Raw genomic sequence first — 17,500 nt, 5'->3', positions numbered from 1 at the left:
AGATCAACCCTCTTTTGGCGCACGCGCGCAACCCCAGCATCGGTGGCCAACACAACGACACACCATTAGCATTGAATCGATCGTTTGGTCCACTTTGGCCTCTGTCTTGGCTCCGTACCTTACGCGCGCGCCCTGGATGCTGCACTTTTGGGCCCGCAAAAGCTGGGCCCAATCCGGGACCACTTACTGCCCGGTAACGAGCTAAAGCGCGAGCAGCCGGCCCACATCCTTCGCTCGCTCAGCCTCAGCTCCACCTCCATTTCTAATTTTTACAGCTCCAGGGCACCCGGCGGACCGGTCAGCAGCACCATCGGCCCGGACGGACCATATCGGTGCGTTAGCATTTTAATAACGACAAACGGTTTCCTTCTCCACGGTGCGCCATTCCTCTCCTGCTGATGGTGGGTGATGGTTATTGGGAGCGCAATGAATATGGATACAGTTTCCACTCCCCTCATTCTTCACCTTCCGCGTCGTGAAGAGCGTCATGACGTGCGTTGTGTTTAGAGAGAGAGAGAGAGAGACCTGCTACACGCGGGAAATGGCCATATTTGTTGTTGCTCCGATCGTTGGCCGATCGTTTTCCTAGGCGCAGACAGCACAGGGGTATAACAAGTTAATAAAACTGTAACGGATATCGTTGGCCTAATGCGCGATGGAATGAAATTACCGCGTGAGGTACACGAGATCGACGAGATGCGACGTCGACGAAGGTGAATAATCGATCCGCTTTGCTCTGCAGATCGATCGCACGTACTCTGGGGCTCTCTGCCGGCTCGAAAGGCAGGGATTTACAGTATCCGTTCCGTTCCGGCTTCCGTGCGTACGCGCGCAGACACACACCAGCGCCATCACCGTCGGCAGTCGATCGCCAAGATATCGCCGGTGACGCGTGGAGTTCAATTTCATGGCCAATCGGAGTATGGTGCATGGGTATGGTGGCTTGTGGTTTTTGCAGGGCGGTGACGATGTCTCGACCAAGTCAACTCTTCGCCCGCGGGGACCTTGATTTATGGACCATTGTTCCGTCCGCCATCTGGTCGTCCTCTGAAACCGCCTCACGGGTGCGTCTGGGTCCGTGCGTCGTCAGGGTTGTCTCGATTTCAATTTTAATGGGTGCATCGGCGGGATTAAGGGATCTCTCAGTGTGTGCGCGTGTGCGTTCCGTCTTTGCGCGCCATTTATTCAGGTTGATTGCTTTCGTCCGGTCGAGCCAGCCAGTCTCTTGACGGCGGTGTACACACGGGAACGGACAGGCTCGGTGCTACTTTATTACCGACGCGGATTGGATCAGCAAATCCGATCCGAACTCCCTGGGAAGTACCACTGTAATGGTGCAAGTTCAAACGTGTGTACAGCTGGTCCTTGGATTCAATATTTCGACATTGCATCAGCTTCCCCGGAGCCTCATTCAGGCAGGAAGTGTCCGGAATGCATCCTTTCTTTGTTGAACGCATGAAGACATTGGTAGTCAGACCGAAGCATCTCGGATCGATCGACGGATAAAAGATCGTCCGACACGGATTGAAGGTATGGCGCATCGAGTATCGACTATCGAGATTGTGATTCATTGGAATCGACTCCCCGACAACTCGGTATCGCCATGTTGAGCTTTCCGGTTTTTCCAGGGATCAGGGGCCCAGAGCACAAAGAGACCCTCCCTGCCCGGTCTGTCTGTCTGTCTTTCTGTATTGCGGATTGTGCCAACGCCCACGGTAATGCGCGCGCACTCTCAGAACGTACTGACGAGAACACTGGAAGCTGAGACAAGCAAGTGGGCGCCCTCATCTCACTCGTGAAGTCATAAAGTGCAGCTTTGGCTCCTTTCGAGCAGACGGGCAGACAGACTCTCGCCTCCCACACCCCCTTACCATGTTTCATCCATTAGTAACATAAGCTTCGATACTCAGCCTCGACCCGGCTTCGATCTTCGCGCAGATGGTCGTCGACGTCGGGAGACGTCTCTCTGTGAAAAACCGCGCCCGTGAGCCAGAGTGCAGAGTGCGCGACAAATGATTTATGAGCCCGGCAGGGACGCGGGCGCGCATCGTAAACAACGATTCTGTGCGCTTGATTCGTTCCGCCCAATGCTCGCAAAGGACTTCACATAAATGATTGCACAAAAAAAAAAAAGAAAGAAGGAAAAATAGAGTCCAGACGGATGGAGCTCTATCGGTCGGGCGCTGCTTAATGGGCTGCACGTCAATCCGTGGTGGCCGGAAGAACATTTAAGGTGTTAACCGAATGGAGAGACAGACAGAGAGAGAGAGAGAGAGAGAGAGAGAGCGAGAGAGAACCAACCCGATAAACGCATTGTTGCCCCGTTGATGGGTCATTAAACGTCTTGGACTCTCGTTCACTCAAATGCGACTCTTCGTGCAATCTTTCGGTTTAAAGCTTTTTCGCAGCCAAAGACACTTTATCATCTGGCTGGGCCACCACCGGGGTGGGCTGGTGCCATTAGGCTTTAGTGGGGATGAGTTCGTTGGATTCATCGTCGTTCCCGGGCAGATGGAAAAACGCTGAGCGAGCGAGCGCTGAACCTTAAGCGGTCGTGTGTTCGTCGAAGTCAAAGCGTAGGCTTTTTCCTTGACTTGCGACGCTTCCCTTCCTATACCTTCTGCTCGATCCCGATCCAGACAGACAGACTGGAAGAGAGAGAGAAAAAAAATCCTTCACCTTGGGTAGGTAACATGCTTTTACAGACTCGTTACCAGCACTTCTCGCAGCCAGGAGGAGGCCACCAGAACATGCACCAGTGCCAGGGGGGTAAGGTAGGAAAAGCAGCAAGCACTAACGAGCGACCGACGACGACCAGAGAGTTCGCTCGCTTTAGTGCTCGCGGAAAATGGAGGGATTTTGTGTTTTGGTATTTTAAGTGGTTAAGCGAGCGCGAGTTTTGCAATACCGCGTTCGCACTTTGCAGCCAACAATTTATGTCTTATTCGGCGTTAATGTAAAGCGCGTACAGCAACACCCCGGAGCAATCTGTAATCGAATACCGGTGCGAGGGAATGTGAACGGAAAAAAATGGATCCAGATAAGGTCACCAGACCGAGTAACTTCATTTCTTCAACTTCAGTTAGTCGTTTGCTTCTGGGCGAAAATGTCGCCCAAACTGTAACTCCTTTCAGGTCACCGATCTGCAGCTTTGCAGACGATACTGGCGGGCAGGCGGATGGCACTGCATCGAGAACGATCCTTACATCTTTCTTCGTATTCCGTTCGAGCGACCGCTGAGTTCATGGCTGTGTGAGGCCGGCTTGCCTGCCAAGAAAGAGATTACGGCCCCGCCGATCTCCTTCTCCGTGTTCGTCGGTCTAACCTTACCACAAACTACCCTTGATCTCTGACCGCGCCACTGGCCAGTGCTTTTGCTTTCCTTTTTGACCAGAGATTGACTCGATTTTGCCGTGTGCCCGTGGCCGCGCGTCTGTGTCCGTGCGTCCGAGGTTCATGTTTTGTCTTTTCGCTCTATTCTGTTCTGTGGCCAGCTTTGCGATTCGCAGTACAATCGACGACGATTAACCGGTTCGTCGGATCGTCGGAGAGAGACATGAAGAGAGAAGGTGCAGAGCGCCGTGTCTTGGGGTGTGCTTTTTTGCGGATTGTCTCGAGTTGGAGAAGGGCAACATCGGCGACGACGAAGACGTGGATGCAAGCAGCAACGGAGCGCGTATTGCTCGAGCATCGCTCGCAGACCTCGCGCCGAAGAAAGCTCGCACCAAGGTTCACGGATCGTCGACACCGTCGGCAGAAGGAGGAGGAAGAGGAGGAGTATGGTGGCAATGGACCGAGCTACTGATTGAGAGCTGGTTTTACGGTGCGTTTTCGTGAACCCGATCCTAACTAGATCGCCGGTAGCTAGCGGGGGGCCAATGCCAAGCGACGATCGGGAGCGAGGGGTGCTTCAAGTAATGGAGAAAGATCCAAGATCGCGTCCCCTTTGCGGGAGGTGTGGTCCTTTTTTGCGAAGTCTACGCGAAACATGGCGATCGATGCAACGGAACGATCCTCTCCTCGAACACGAGCGAAGCAGTTGATCTGCTGCCTTTCGAGACTCGTTGCGGCGTTGGATGCTTAAGACCAAGAGAGACGAAGAGACAAGCAGAGCGAACCCACACACGCTGCTCTGGTACCGTCCATGATCTCTCGCTCTCTCTCTCTCTCTCTCTCTCTCTCCAGTGTTCTCTCTGTGCGAACCGGCGAACGATCGCGCGCGCTGGATGGTCCATTGCGCACCTCGTCGACGGTCGACGAACGCTCTCCGGTCCCGGTTGTCATGTCTCGTACACCTGGGGCTGGGTGTTGTTTTCCCTTCCCTTTGCGGTGCGCGATCGCTACCACCACTGGGAGGTTTTGCAAAACGGACGGACGAGAAGCGAACAAGCCACGGACCCAACGGTCTTGTGCGGCCCCGCCGGTTCAGTATCGCGTTGGCGGCAAACCCGAACGGACGTGCAATCGTAGGACGTCAGGTTTGGGGCTCTCTGGCTCTGCTCAGTGGTGTGTTCCCTGCAAGCTTTTCCTCCGCATCACCGCGAGTGTTTTGGAGCTGACGACGACGAATTCCCCTTTTTGAACGAACGTCGTGCTCCAAGCGTGCAGCGTGCGTGTCAGCAGCAACAGTGAAACAACCAGCAGCAGGCTTACCAGCCAACTAGCAAGCCAGCCAGCCGTACAAGGCACATTTGCTGTCCAGCAGGATATTGATTGGACAGAGAGAGAGTGTTCCTTAACCGCACTCCGCGACTCCTTATCGCTAAAGGCGCTCCCCGGTCATTAAACGTTTTTTTTTTTTGTAAAACTTGCACCACCATTGCACCAGAGTGTATTTGTGATTTTAGTTTTGTGTGTTTTGATTTTTTCGTTTGTGAGTCTTTACACCGTGCACGAAGGCGTAGAAGGCTAAGAGAGAGAGAGAGAGGGAGAGGCCATTGCCCATTACCTACGAGCTTCAAACGTTCCCCAATCGCAACCACGACGAGTGGCACGGGCGCCAAAACGGTCATACGCCAGATGGTCACCAGGTGTCGGAGTTTTCAAAGTTAAAAAAGCTGACATCGTGCAAGGAAAAAAAAAAAGGATCGGTCCACCTGACGGACACTCCTGTGGTCCCGCAACAAAAAATAAAAATAAAAAGTTAGTGCGTTCAACGCGACGATAGTTTGTGATTTTTTGAGTGAGGATCGCGATCGATTGGTTAAGCAAATCAAAGGATTGGTCTAGAGGAGAGAAGCGGCCTCCACAAAATCCACCTTCCACCAAGCGAAAGCGACCTAAGAACGGCCTCTCGGCGGAGTGAGAGCTAGTGATTTCTGTGTACCGTTGTGTACCGTTCCGTGACAGTGGCCTCCGGTCCGCTTTGGAGGGCAAACTGCCGGTACCAGAGCCGGGGAACGCGAGCAAGCGGAACGCCAAGTGAACAAAGCCAGCTAGACAGCCAGCCAACGGGCAATTCCCAGTTGTTCCAGCAAATCAGATCAGAGCTGGATTGGATTAGCGGTGCTTGTGTGGTGCTTCTGCTGAATATCGAGCGAGTTGAACTTTTTGCAGGTAAATATTGGTACGGCCCATTGGTATTCGAACATTCCCTGCCCCTCGGTGGGTGAGCACTCTGGTGGGATCCGGTTTGGTGGGAGTTTGTGGCCAAATCGGGAAGCTTGCCCATCGCGTACGCCGTAGCGATCTGATCCGGCATCGCCGCACACACTTTGTTGGTTTGCTGAAGATCACAAGCACAAGTCCCCTTGGTTCGTGATCGTCTTCGGCGCAACCTGATGTAATCTAGTAGGTGACATTTCCACAGCGAGCGCTTGACAAGCGAAAAAAACAAAACAGCAGTTCGGCCTACTCTTCCTACTGACTCACTCGTGCTCGATTCCCGGGGGGCGGGACGCGCGCAAAACTATTTCAATTCGCAAACAATCCGTCCAGCTGCACGTACGCACCACGTTGATGGTGCGGACGTGCGCACACCGGCCACTCCGGCGTGATTGGACGTTCACTCTATCGTTTCCACAACCGGGTTGTTTACCGGGAGGGAAGATGCGGACTGCTACCGGGCAGGAGCGGAGGAAGCTGGTCCAGCCCTATAAGGCCAACATCAATTATGACACCTGAGGTAGCTTCACGGAATTCAAATTTGGCTGTTCGGCCATTCCAGGGCGAACCACATGGTGCACACGTGCCCCGGAGAGCGGTTTTCGGTGTTCCGTGTCCGGATTGTTTTGCTAAAGCCATTTGGATGCTAGCATCCGTGGCTCAAACGGGGCAGGTCCGGCAGCACGCAGCATTTGATTTGACAAATGTTAATCGATTAATCAAGCGCCTCTTTCGGCGCTTTACGGTCTGTCTTTCTGTCTCTCTGTCTCTCTGGGATCTTTCTTGTGAAACTTGTCGTATCGCTTTAGATAATGGCTCGGCCAGATATTCCGTGGAATATGTTTACAGGAATGGATCACTCCCATAGACACAAGAGTCGTCTTCTCGCTACACACCATCACGGCATAGCACAAGTCTCTACGCCGCGTAGTGACCTAGTTCTCTGCGCAAATAAATTACTCCGCCATCTGGACTGGACGACTTTCCACCAGGACTACCGTTAGCGAGCGCGCCGGCGCCAGCTCCAGGCTTCCATTTACCGGTCGTAAATATTGGAACATTGGACAGCGATCAGTGATGGAGTGCAAAGACGAAAGTGAAATCATGCATGTGATCAATGAAGCATCAAACAAACCGAGCGGCAATTAAACGATTAAACAAACTGGGGAGAAAATGCATTTCTCGAACCCATCGCAAGGAGTTCGATGAGCCAACCGCCAGCCAGTCAGCACCACCATATGCCCGTGCGCAGGTCTTTGGCATCACGCGACATTCGGTGTTTCGGTCCATGGGGATTGGGGTCCAAAGTTGGCAGGAAATGACTAATTCCCTCCACCAACCGGTGTTTGTTTACCCAATCCCCCCCGCAATCGTCACCGAGGCGGGCTAAGATCTCTGTGGGCGTGTGGAGTGGCAACGCGCTCTGGCGTAAGCGTTCCTCCAGCTCTTCAGCTTCAGCCTCAGCTCTCTGCCATCACTTGGGAATGTTAGTGATACCCATTCCTTCGCATAAACAAAGAAAACGAATCTCTAACTCAAAAAAATGCAAGAAAAACTAATTTATCAAACAAGAAATGACCGCTCCTGCGTTAGAACGGGACACACGGGCGAAATAAGTTCGATAAATTGTTGAAATATGACCGCAACCGCAACGTCAACTGGTGGTGATTTTCGATTGGGATAATTTTATGCACTCACCGAACGCCAAGGATGGTGTCAGATTACTGCGCAGACAGCCAGTGGACTCGATACTTCGTGCAAATGTGTTTCAAGAGCGTTTGCCGCCACCCTGTCTTGCGCCCGTGCCCTTGAACTCGCTGGAAGAGGCTGCGAGCCGGCGAGCAGTTGCCTCCCGACGAGCGGAGCGGACGGCCTTTTATTAGCCACTTATCTGTCGACCAAATACGGAATGGTTTATCAACGTCAAACGCTCGACGCTCATGATTTATAGGTGTGTTCCCATCGATGATAAAAACCAAAAGCATGTCTTCATTAGTCAACCTCGACTCCGACGACGACGTCGACGAGTGCCAGTGTGGCTTGAGGCAATCCGTTTGGCAATCTTTTACACATACGATCACACGCGCGCGCGCACACACAGCTCAGATAAAACAAAGGACTGCTTATAAGTGCAAGCGACGAACCCTGCGATCTGCGGCTTGCGTTGCGTTGCGTGATGCTGGTTTCGAATTTCTATTGGAACGAGTGTGTTTACCCTGCAGTGTGCACACAACTCCTTGACGACTCCTTGATCCTCGCTTTGTTGCGGTTTGATCTTTGGCCCAGATTGACGGACAACTCCGTTGCTTTTTGGCACACTTTGGCGCAGCGCAAATTCACAAACCATTTTCTCTCCTTGATCGTCTTCTTTTAGGGACTGACTATTGGAGGTGAACGAGTTTACCCCCCTTCCGGGAGTGTAACTCTTACTTTCTCGCGAGTCTACGCAGCGGAAACTGGTTGTTAAATAACGCATTCCGTCCTTTTCGGTTGACGCGCATTCACTTTCAATTACACTTTGGCTTCGGCTGCATTTCACTTTGCCATGCATCACTTCGTCCGTCCCGTTGCAACGCAGGCGCAGCGCCAGCTTATTGTTTCCAATTCTTTCAACGGTCCTGCATGCAGCCAACCGGACCGATTAGCATACACCTCTGACAAGGCGCTTTCGTTACGCTGATCGCGGCGTTCGGATCCCCGGTGAAGCGTAATTGAGCTTGAAAATGATCGATGAGACATCGGTTCCACTGATGAAAAATAAAACCCGAGAGGAAGAAGCAAAAGGCAGCATACGCTGGCTGCCGCGGACGCCTGGAGGTAGACAGTAGCTTTGGGAGCTTTCACAACGATGATTCGCGCTCGGAACGGGTTTTTTTTTTCTTTCGATTGAATGAGAAACGAAAGCAGAAGGAGTAGGAGTGCGAGCGAGCAGAACTTCTGTTTTCGTTGTTTCATTAAATGTCAAACAGGGGATGCCGTATCGAAACTATCACGTTTCGCTCTATACACTAACATCGCTGTCACCAAATGAGATCTTCACCTCGTACCCCCGACCCAGTGCCGAAAAGGGGGGCGCGATCGAGTGACGGAGCTTTTCCTGCTTCGACCTGGGGCGCGACGGACGGAAACGCGATCCATCCGATGTCTTGTCCGATGAGCAACATGGCGCTCCAGAAGAACGAAACACAATTGACCTTCATCTTCCGATGGTTTGGTGGGACGTTTAGATGAGGCTGAGTGGTGATGACGAACAACCAAACGATCATCGTGACGATCTTGTCGAAAATGTCGAGTGGAGTAAGATCCGAAAATGCTTCCAACCCCCACCCTTCCGGTGATCGAGTTTGTTTGTGTGACAATCAATCAACGATTTCAAACCACGCGCGCTCGTGATTAGCCATATTTAGTTACTTGCCTGGGAGTGAGGATAGAGTGTCTAGGAACCTTCCTCATTGGCCAACGCATGTCAGCACCAGTTACGAGTGAATTGGCTTGCCAGAGTTTTGGCAGCAGTTATGACTCAATGCGGGGTTCACTTAGCCTCAAATTCAACACCATGGCCTTGGCTTGTGTAGAGGAAATGCCGTGGTCATGGTGATGACGATGATGATGATGATGTTTGTCATAAACCGGAATGGAAGCAATGGAGAAAATCCCGATCGACGAACATCAGATTGATTGTAACCGTTCGTAGAAGCTATCAAAATAGTCACCACATGATACAGTCACGCGTGTTTGCAGACGTTAAGTTAACAAGAGAAGCGGTGATGCAGCTGCAGAAACTCCAGCGAGAAACTCCATTGCAGGATGATATCAACAAGTGGCTTTCGAAACGAAATGGCGCAAGGTTCTTGGTGGCAGTTGTTATGCTGTATCTGTAACATCTGTTTAAACACATTCTCTGCTGCTTCGCTCTGTAGAGCAAGGTGTTTTGTGATGGTTTCCCAAAAAACACCTCCCGCATCGATCGAGAAGTTCGTATGAAGTTCAAAACTAATGTATATTTTTCGAATATTTAGCATTACACAACTATATTTTTTATGGTCCATTTGTTTCACACGCAAACACATCGACCACGATATCGTGTACGTCGGCGAGAAGTCTGTACTTGGTGAACTCTACGCAGGACTTCAACCGCTGCAGACTGGCACTCGTTTCGTAGGGGATGAACTGCAGGAGCAGATCGAACTTTTCGTCCGTCAGTCTCGCCATCGTTTTGTAGTAATTGCCAATCTGTATCAGGAGGAAAGAGGAAAATGAATTGCAAAGATACTGCCAGCTAGTGCGCTGCGTTTTCTTACCGTCTTGACGCAGGCATCACAGGCTGATGGGCAGGGCACGGTATCCACACAGAGTGTGAGCGTATTGAGCAGCTGATCGACGTTGTACAATACCAGCTCTACGACCTCCGTGATCAACCCTTGCGTGTGATACAGCCGATCCATTTCACGCTCATAGCATATGCTGATCTCTTCGTAATTTTCTATCGCCAGCAGGAGTACCAACGGGTAGTGCTTATGGTAGCAATACCGGGCGTATGGTCCACTAGCGACCAGGACTTGCACCACGCTATGAATAGCACGACTAATATGCACACCGTACACCGTTACCAGATCATCATCGAACGTGTCCGACTGGGTCGTATAGTTGGTGATCGTTTGGTTCAGCAGATTCATCTTCTCCGCCACCGAAGCAGCCGAAAACGTGTCATTGAACTGCCCCAAAGGATCCTTCAGATACTGAGTGTAGGTGGAGATGGCTTCCAGGCTCGGGAGAAGGAAGTCAAACGATTCACCCTCGTACATGGTGCCTGCGTACCCGATCATGTCCAGTGCGTCCATTGTCATTCCGTTTAGGTCGCTATCAAACTTTTCCACCGCCTGTTGCGTCAGCAGAATCGCTTCCTGACTCTTGGACTCTGCGGTCACGGTAAACCGATCGCCCTGAACGATATTTTCCAGCGTACTTTTGACGGTATAGTTCAGCGGGGAAATGGCCGCCCCTCGCAGGTATGCACTGGCTTGACGCACCTCGTACACACGCTTCAGACTGGCGACCTGCGAAAGCCGTACCGACAGATCGGCATTTTGATCCACCCGGAGCGTGCCTTGAATGATTGCGTCCAGATTGTTAACGATTGCGCTAAAGGACACCTGGAAGCTGGACAGTACGATCGAAAGGCGGTTGAAGCTATCCTTGAACATGTCACTGATGTAGGTTTTGTTGCGATCGTCCAGCACCTGGTAGTCGTTGTTGAAGCCGCTCGAAATGAGGGTTTGTATGCTCGTCAATATCTGACCGGCCCTCGTTAGTGCTTCCTGCATGGATTCGTAAGTAAATCCGCTCAGCCCTTGCATCTCGGTGGTGAAATTCAGCAGGGCTACGGTGCTACGGTTGGCAATGCTGCCCACCGTTGTGCTCAAATTGCTCAACAGCGTATAATTTGAAGTGATCGTGAGCGTGTTGTTCCCTAGCAGGTCGATAGCCGATGCGGCTGCCGAAAAACGTTCCACAACCTGCGCCTTGGCCACGAATGCACTAATCACTCCTTGGTCTGGAATGGCTGCCACGTGCTGTGGATTAAAGGGTGTGGAAGGTGCCGAATTAAGACGCATATCACTGGAAAACACTCGCCACGCCTTCATACTACCTGATACGCGCAAAAACTTGCTAACAGCAACAGATACAGCGGACCCATGGTGCACTTTTGTGGTGGCTATGCTTTCGTTGATGCGCTTGCACGTGACTATCACTCGAAGCAATGGCTCGCTGGAGTACCGGAGCACCAGACCTTTGGTTGTTTGGCTCAGTTTTGCAACTGAATTTGGCCAACAAGTGACCTAATGCTACAGCTCCCGTCGCTACAATCCAGATTGTCACTGGAAGCCAGTTGTGCATACAATGCCCGACAGACGCCACCCTAGTATCTATTGCGATTGTGCCAACACAGATACTTCCAAAAAAACACGCCAAAATGATTTTGTTCGGTTGCTTTTTTTTTTGGTGCTTTTGGTCATTTTCATTTCCATCAAATTCACAACTGTGTCAGGGTTAGTGTGATATCTTGATCAAATCGAACCATCGATCGATTGTGTCTTGAACATGTAATGATTAGCGAGAGTTTTAAAAGATTGATTTTATTATGAACCATCGAGAACACTAACCGGTAATCGTGTCTATCACACTCGGAAGGCGTGATCCAAACCCATTCAACGCGATCAGTACATTATAGACCAAAGTCGGTGGTACATACTTCCTAACGTGCGCTTGAGTTACTGGCCCAATAAGTGCTTCCTGTAGTGCGTTCAGGGCGATCGCGAGTGCTTGCAGCGCTCGATTGATGCTCTGGAATCCATCCAGCAGCTGATCCGTAACCCTAGGACCCAACTTGGCCGTCAGTGTGTCTAGCTCGGTACGAAGACCAACCTTCAGCAGCGCATCCAGTGTCGCGATCGCTTTATTCGCCTGAGTGAATGCCGTGGCGATCGGGCCACTGTCATCGTTGGAGAGAGCAACGATCGCGTCCATCAGTGCCATTCAGTCCGCACTTAGCTTGGTTGCGATGGATGTGAACATGTCACGGATAAGGATGAGCAGCGGATAGCCCGATTTGATGGTGAGCGAAAAGTTGTCCAGCGCATCAAACGTCTCGCGTAGCCCGCCCGCACGATCCACCACTTTCAAGCTGCTCGGTACAGTCTGGGCGATACCAAAGTCAGCTCGTGGCATTGAAAATGCAACCTTAAAAGAGCAGAGCAGTATGTTGAGGTTTTGAAGAGTGAATTTTCGGGCGAGTAGTAGGATCTTTTACCGCGGGTATCAAGAGTAGCAACAATGTAAGGAACGTTCTTGAATTCATGCTCGCTCCTGAGATGATCCGAGGGTCCTTGAACTTGCTTCTATCTTTTCTACCAAATATAGCGTTACTAAATTGATAAATTTGGCAATTCTGTGGCGAGAACGATGGCGCAAAAGAACGGCTGTGCAAATGTTATTGCGTGTTTTGTCGTGTACTTAGTGGCAGTCTTTTGGAATCTCTGTATTATTCTGTCTCAACCGATTCCTATTTCTAAAAATCTCTAAAAATGTTATGCACGATCAGTTTCATCGCGTTCAAAGCACCGAAGGTACTACAAATCCATTTGGAGAGAGTAGAATAACGCATTAAGCACGAGGTAGTCCACCATCAGATGCAGATCGTTTTGTAATCAAATCGGTGTGTTCACGTGTGTCCATGAGAGTGTCTTTGGCCTCCACACGAAAACATGTTTTTCCCAAATTGACGGCCTCGACCCATGTACACCTATGCAAACATGCCCAATAGAACTGAAGGTTTCAGTTTGCGAGCTCGTTTCATTCATTTTTTTTCAAATATAGCACCACCACGCGTACCATCCAGGCTCATCTACCGGTGGTATACCGGGGGAATATTTGGTTTTGTTTTGAGGAACATTTATTGAAAAATTAATCCGTGGCATCAAATGTCGGAAAGCGTGTCGTAGAAAAGTGATTTGTCCGGTGCCCCCATCGTAGCCACATGACGGGTCATCCGAAACACGCAATTCAATATTCGTTTGAAAGATTATAACTTTATCCAGGTAAGCCCGTCGAGTTTTTGATGAATTGCCTATTTCTCGATTTTTGGCACATTTTTTAAGTTGAAAAATTAATCACACTCTGATTCAAGCGGGTTCGTCGCTTAAATGGGCAAGTCTTTTGATTCGAACCTAAAACGGCTCACCTTTGACGATTTGTTTGCAGAAAACTATCCACCTACACTTGTTTTTACAAATGCCATTATAAACTGCACCTTTTCAAGTATATTTGGTCGTATTTTGTAGACTATAAGTTAGAAACTTCATCAAAAATAATGCATTTTACGATTCATTTAGCGAGCTGCGCGTATTTTATAAAATCTATAACTGTGTCAGTTTTACTCCGATTGATCCAAAACTTTTACACAAAACTCTTGAAAGCATCAGCATTTATGGAAAAATGTAAGAAAGTATACGTCACATTATGTAGAACTGTCAACGTTAGCTAGAAGCTACGCAAACTGGCGCTGGATTTGGCAGGGCCTTATATTTTGTATCGATTTTCAATGATGCTGTAGTGAAAAAGAAACCAGATGCAATCGCTGATGACAAGATCAGTACTGCACCCAGAATCCATTGGCCACCCACGTTGACCTATTAATGCAGCATACCGGTATCAATAACCTGCGATACCATAAGCTACGTCAGTGTGAATCCAGGTCACGCTTTCCGTCGAGCAGCGCGTGCGAAGATGGTGCGTTCTAGGCAACCAAGGCAACTAGATTGCTTGGTGCTTCATTCGCTTCGTTCGCCTCTTCGCGCCCAGCTTGACCTGTATCTGCCCCCTTTCCTTCCTGTTTTGGCGGCGCGCTTCTGAAGACAGAACACACAACAACAGTCGCTTGTTTGTGTGGTGAAAGTCGGTCGGTTGGTCGGGAGAGGTCCGATCTTTCGTTTCCTGCTTTGATTCCTTCACCGTCGTCGTCTTCTCGCACCAGCACAGCAAGATGCGCACGCACGATACCCGCGATCACGATCTGGATGTCCGTCGGTAAAAGTACCGTTCATCGTGTGTTCCATGGGAGCACCGCGGGGCGCTCATGTGTATGTGAGCAAACGAGATGGAACTGGGAACCTTTTGGGCAACCGCACAGCGAGCTTGCTGACCGTTTTGGGGCCCGATGGTCAATCAGTTGAAGGTGTCTTTTGGTGTGTGACAGACCGATCGACAGACGCAGCAGTTCTGAAGCAAGAATGTTCCGCAGCACGGTAGTGACGTTGCTTTTCGTTGGAGTGAGTCTCTTGGTGTTCGCTCCCGGTGGCATCCTTGGCGCTGGTGACTTTGGATTGTCGTACACGGTGCCCGGATTTGACGCAAGCTTCCGCAGTAACATCGGTGCCGGTGTGGTGGCCATCGTGAAAGCCAACGCAACGCTCGGCAAGTACGATGTGACGCTGGATCGTAGCGGTGTGACGCTGGTGTTGTTCGGGGTGGCAAACAACCTGACCACCCCCCTCAATCGACTGCTTGGCCACGTGGCAGCAAGCTTCGGGGCGAACAGTACGACGGTCGTGCTTTCCATGTTCGATGACATCCAGAAACTGAAAGAACCAACGGTAGCCGCTCTCGATGTTGCCAAGAAAGCGATCGTCTCCCTCGATGGCACACTCGGAGCGAATGCGATCGGAAGTGTGGCCGCCAATGTGACCACGATTGCTACCGAAGTGGCCACCCTGGTGCAAAATCTACCAGCACTCGGGGAAGCCGTGAGCAAAGCCGGCGAGCCCGGCTCTACCTACGATGCGTCCAACATTGCCACGCTCATCACCTCCGATCTCGCTCAATCACTGATCGCACCGATCGGTTTGATTAACGCTGGGCTCAACGACATAGCGACGGTGTTCGGAGCGATCGCGAAGGAACGCACCACTGCCATTGGCCACGAGATGGCCACAAACACGAGCCTGCAGTCGTTGCAGCAAGATCTCGCGAACCATTTTACCGTTTTTACCCGTTCCGTGGCCGATACGGTGCGCCAGATGGAGCAGCAAAGCAACGATACGACAAGGCAGGTTCGCGATGAGTACAATCGGCTCCAGAATCGGATTACCGTAGTGCCGGCTGAGAACGAGGGAGCGCTACGGAACTTTACCGATGCCATCACGGCGCAGGGATTGGAGCACAATCGGCTCATCAAGATGCAACTGAACGAGCTTTCTAGCAACTACACGACCACGCTGCAGACGGTAGCGGATGCACTGGCGGCGGAGCTAAGGAATGCCACTGCTCGGTTTGTGGATGAGGCTTCGCTGGCCGGGGCCAGTGCTACCTCGGAGCGTTGTTTGCAGCGCTCGGTAGCGGATTTTCGGAAAGCGGAGTACGCCCTTTCGAGGCTCTCGAGCTGCAGCCAGGCCGATGGTCGTACGCTGAATTCCCTGACGACGGTCAGTCGATCGTATTTCGAGTTGCTGCGCTTTAGTTCCGTGTACGCGAACCAGGCACCGACGGTCTGCGCCCAGGGTTCTATCGATTGTACCGCGGTGGTAAGTTCCGCAGTGATGCGACACTCTGGATCGGGGCTTTTAAACCTTTTCCTGTCATTCTTTTTTACCCCCCCCCCCCCCCCCTCTCTCAGTATCTGGCTGCTCTGCAGGAGCTACAGACGCAGAATGGCATCCGGTTGGACAGCTTCGAGTCGTTGTTGCGCGTCGAGCTGGCCGCACTGAGCCAACGCTATGACATTTGTGCCCGAGCGATCCGAACCGATATCGATCATCACATCCAGACGACGCAGGAAAAGTTTAGCAAATGTCTCGTGACGGGCAGATAGTTTGCCTGAACCGAATCGGACGAGTTTGAATAAGAATTTAATGCAATAAATGAACGGAATGACAAATACTTGTCCTATAAAGTACGGCTTGAAGTGTTTTTATTTTTCATGCCCATTAAAAAAAGAGCTTTCTTGTTGGCGTACATCTCAGTAATCCTTGAATCGCTGATGTCAAGGAACCAGTAGCATAATTTGCTCACTTTCTTAGTAGCCTTTGTGTGGTAAAGACGTGCAGCAGAACGTATTTGAATAAAGAGAACATCTTCTACCAGCTCTCCATTAGTTCCACAATCGATCAAAGGTATTTTAGTGATTCGGGGAGAATATACGGGCACCGATTAGTGCAGATGTTGCTCGACAAATCGTCTAACACACTAAAACTGCACCAGATGTTCCCCCCGAGTGGCATTGAACTTGCTGCACCGCATTACCAGTTCCTTCTGCCGTCGGAGAGAAACCCGTTTTTGGGGAGGCAGCCTGGCGATGCCATTTATAGCTCTGACTGCAGCCTAAAGTCTTTGAGATTTGTGGGATCTGTTTGTCTGCGATACAGAGCAAGAGAGAGAGAGAGAGAAAGAGAGAGAGAGAGCTTCCGAGAGAGATGCGCTGCTCAGCGTGCGCGTTGACCTCAATTCCCCGCGACTGGGGACCTGGAACGGGCTTCCAATAAATCATTCTTTTCGTAGCGAAAACAGTGCATCACCACCATACCAACCAGCGTTCTTTCCTTCCTCATCTTTTGCAGACATCTTTCCACCACCGGCCCTACCGATATGGAAGTGGCCGCACTAGCGCGTGATCAGGGCAGGATGGCAGCGACGGCGGCGACATCGACGACGGCAACATCGACGTTGGTAGGCAACCAGCGAACCGGACCGTTCCAGCGTGAGGTGCGCGAGTGGCAACATGTCGATCCAAATACGGGCGCCCTGCTGACGGGCCGGCTCGAGGCGGACCGCTGGGTGAATGGACCGCTCAACAGCTACGGCAAGGTACGGAACGTCCGGAACGTCTTCCTTCCTTCGTCTGCCTCAATTAACGAATTTTCCCAGCACCCAGTGCGCACCATCAGCGAGCGGCCACTGACCCGTTCCCGCGACTGTCGCTTCAACTCTTCCGTCGGTTGTTTTGCACAACAATTCAGCGCGAAACCACGGAACGATGGTGCAGAATTTTGTTAAATTTTATACACAGAGTGCGGGAGAGGTACATTTTTGGCTTCAAGATGGGCTCGAAAGGGATGAAAGAGAAAGCGGCCGGCAATTGCATTGTGTACTACTCGGTGGCTCACACTAGAGACCTAGATCTTCATCCGGCCCGAGCTGATGCTCGAGTGGCCACGACCTGGGCACCGGCATTCCACGGTCGTCTGCCGTCTCCTTGATCTTGATCTACCGATATTGTTCTGCCCGATACGGTAGACTAGCTAGTCTGTTCCCCTTTTTCGGACAACCACTCGCCATTGTGTTGCTGTCACTGCGGGCACCGCACCACCAAACAAGCCTATCGCGAGTTTGCCGTCGCTGCAGA

General features: G+C 51.2%; 2 protein-coding genes and 1 pseudogene across 3 annotated transcripts in view; 2 read left to right on the top strand and 1 right to left on the bottom strand.

Annotated features, from left to right (window-relative positions):
• The first annotated feature begins 4,447 nt into the window (after positions 1-4,447).
• Positions 4,448-17,500, top strand: part of LOC126573419 (serine-rich adhesin for platelets) — a 31,303-nt gene continuing 18,250 nt past the window's right edge. For both annotated transcript variants that reach the window (XM_050233515.1, XM_050233514.1), the window contains exons 1-2: positions 4,448-5,556; positions 16,716-16,962. In XM_050233515.1, coding sequence (XP_050089472.1) covers positions 16,744-16,962 — 219 coding nt within the window. In that variant the 5' untranslated portion in view covers positions 4,448-5,556; positions 16,716-16,743. The remainder of the gene's footprint in view (positions 5,557-16,715; positions 16,963-17,500) is intronic.
• On the bottom strand, positions 11,764-13,402 carry LOC126577438 (uncharacterized; annotated as a pseudogene).
• On the top strand, positions 14,394-15,970 carry LOC126577429 (uncharacterized). Its single transcript, XM_050239051.1, has 2 exons — positions 14,394-15,683; positions 15,776-15,970. The coding sequence occupies exons 1-2, from the start codon at positions 14,394-14,396 to the stop codon at positions 15,968-15,970; spliced, it is 1,485 nt and encodes a 494-aa protein (XP_050095008.1).

This window comes from Anopheles aquasalis, chromosome 2 (genome assembly GCF_943734665.1).
Source record: "Anopheles aquasalis chromosome 2, idAnoAquaMG_Q_19, whole genome shotgun sequence".
Classification (NCBI taxonomy): Eukaryota; Metazoa; Arthropoda; class Insecta; order Diptera; family Culicidae; genus Anopheles; species Anopheles aquasalis.
Note: the sequence above shows the minus strand (reverse complement) of the source record. Positions and strands in the feature narration are given on the sequence as shown.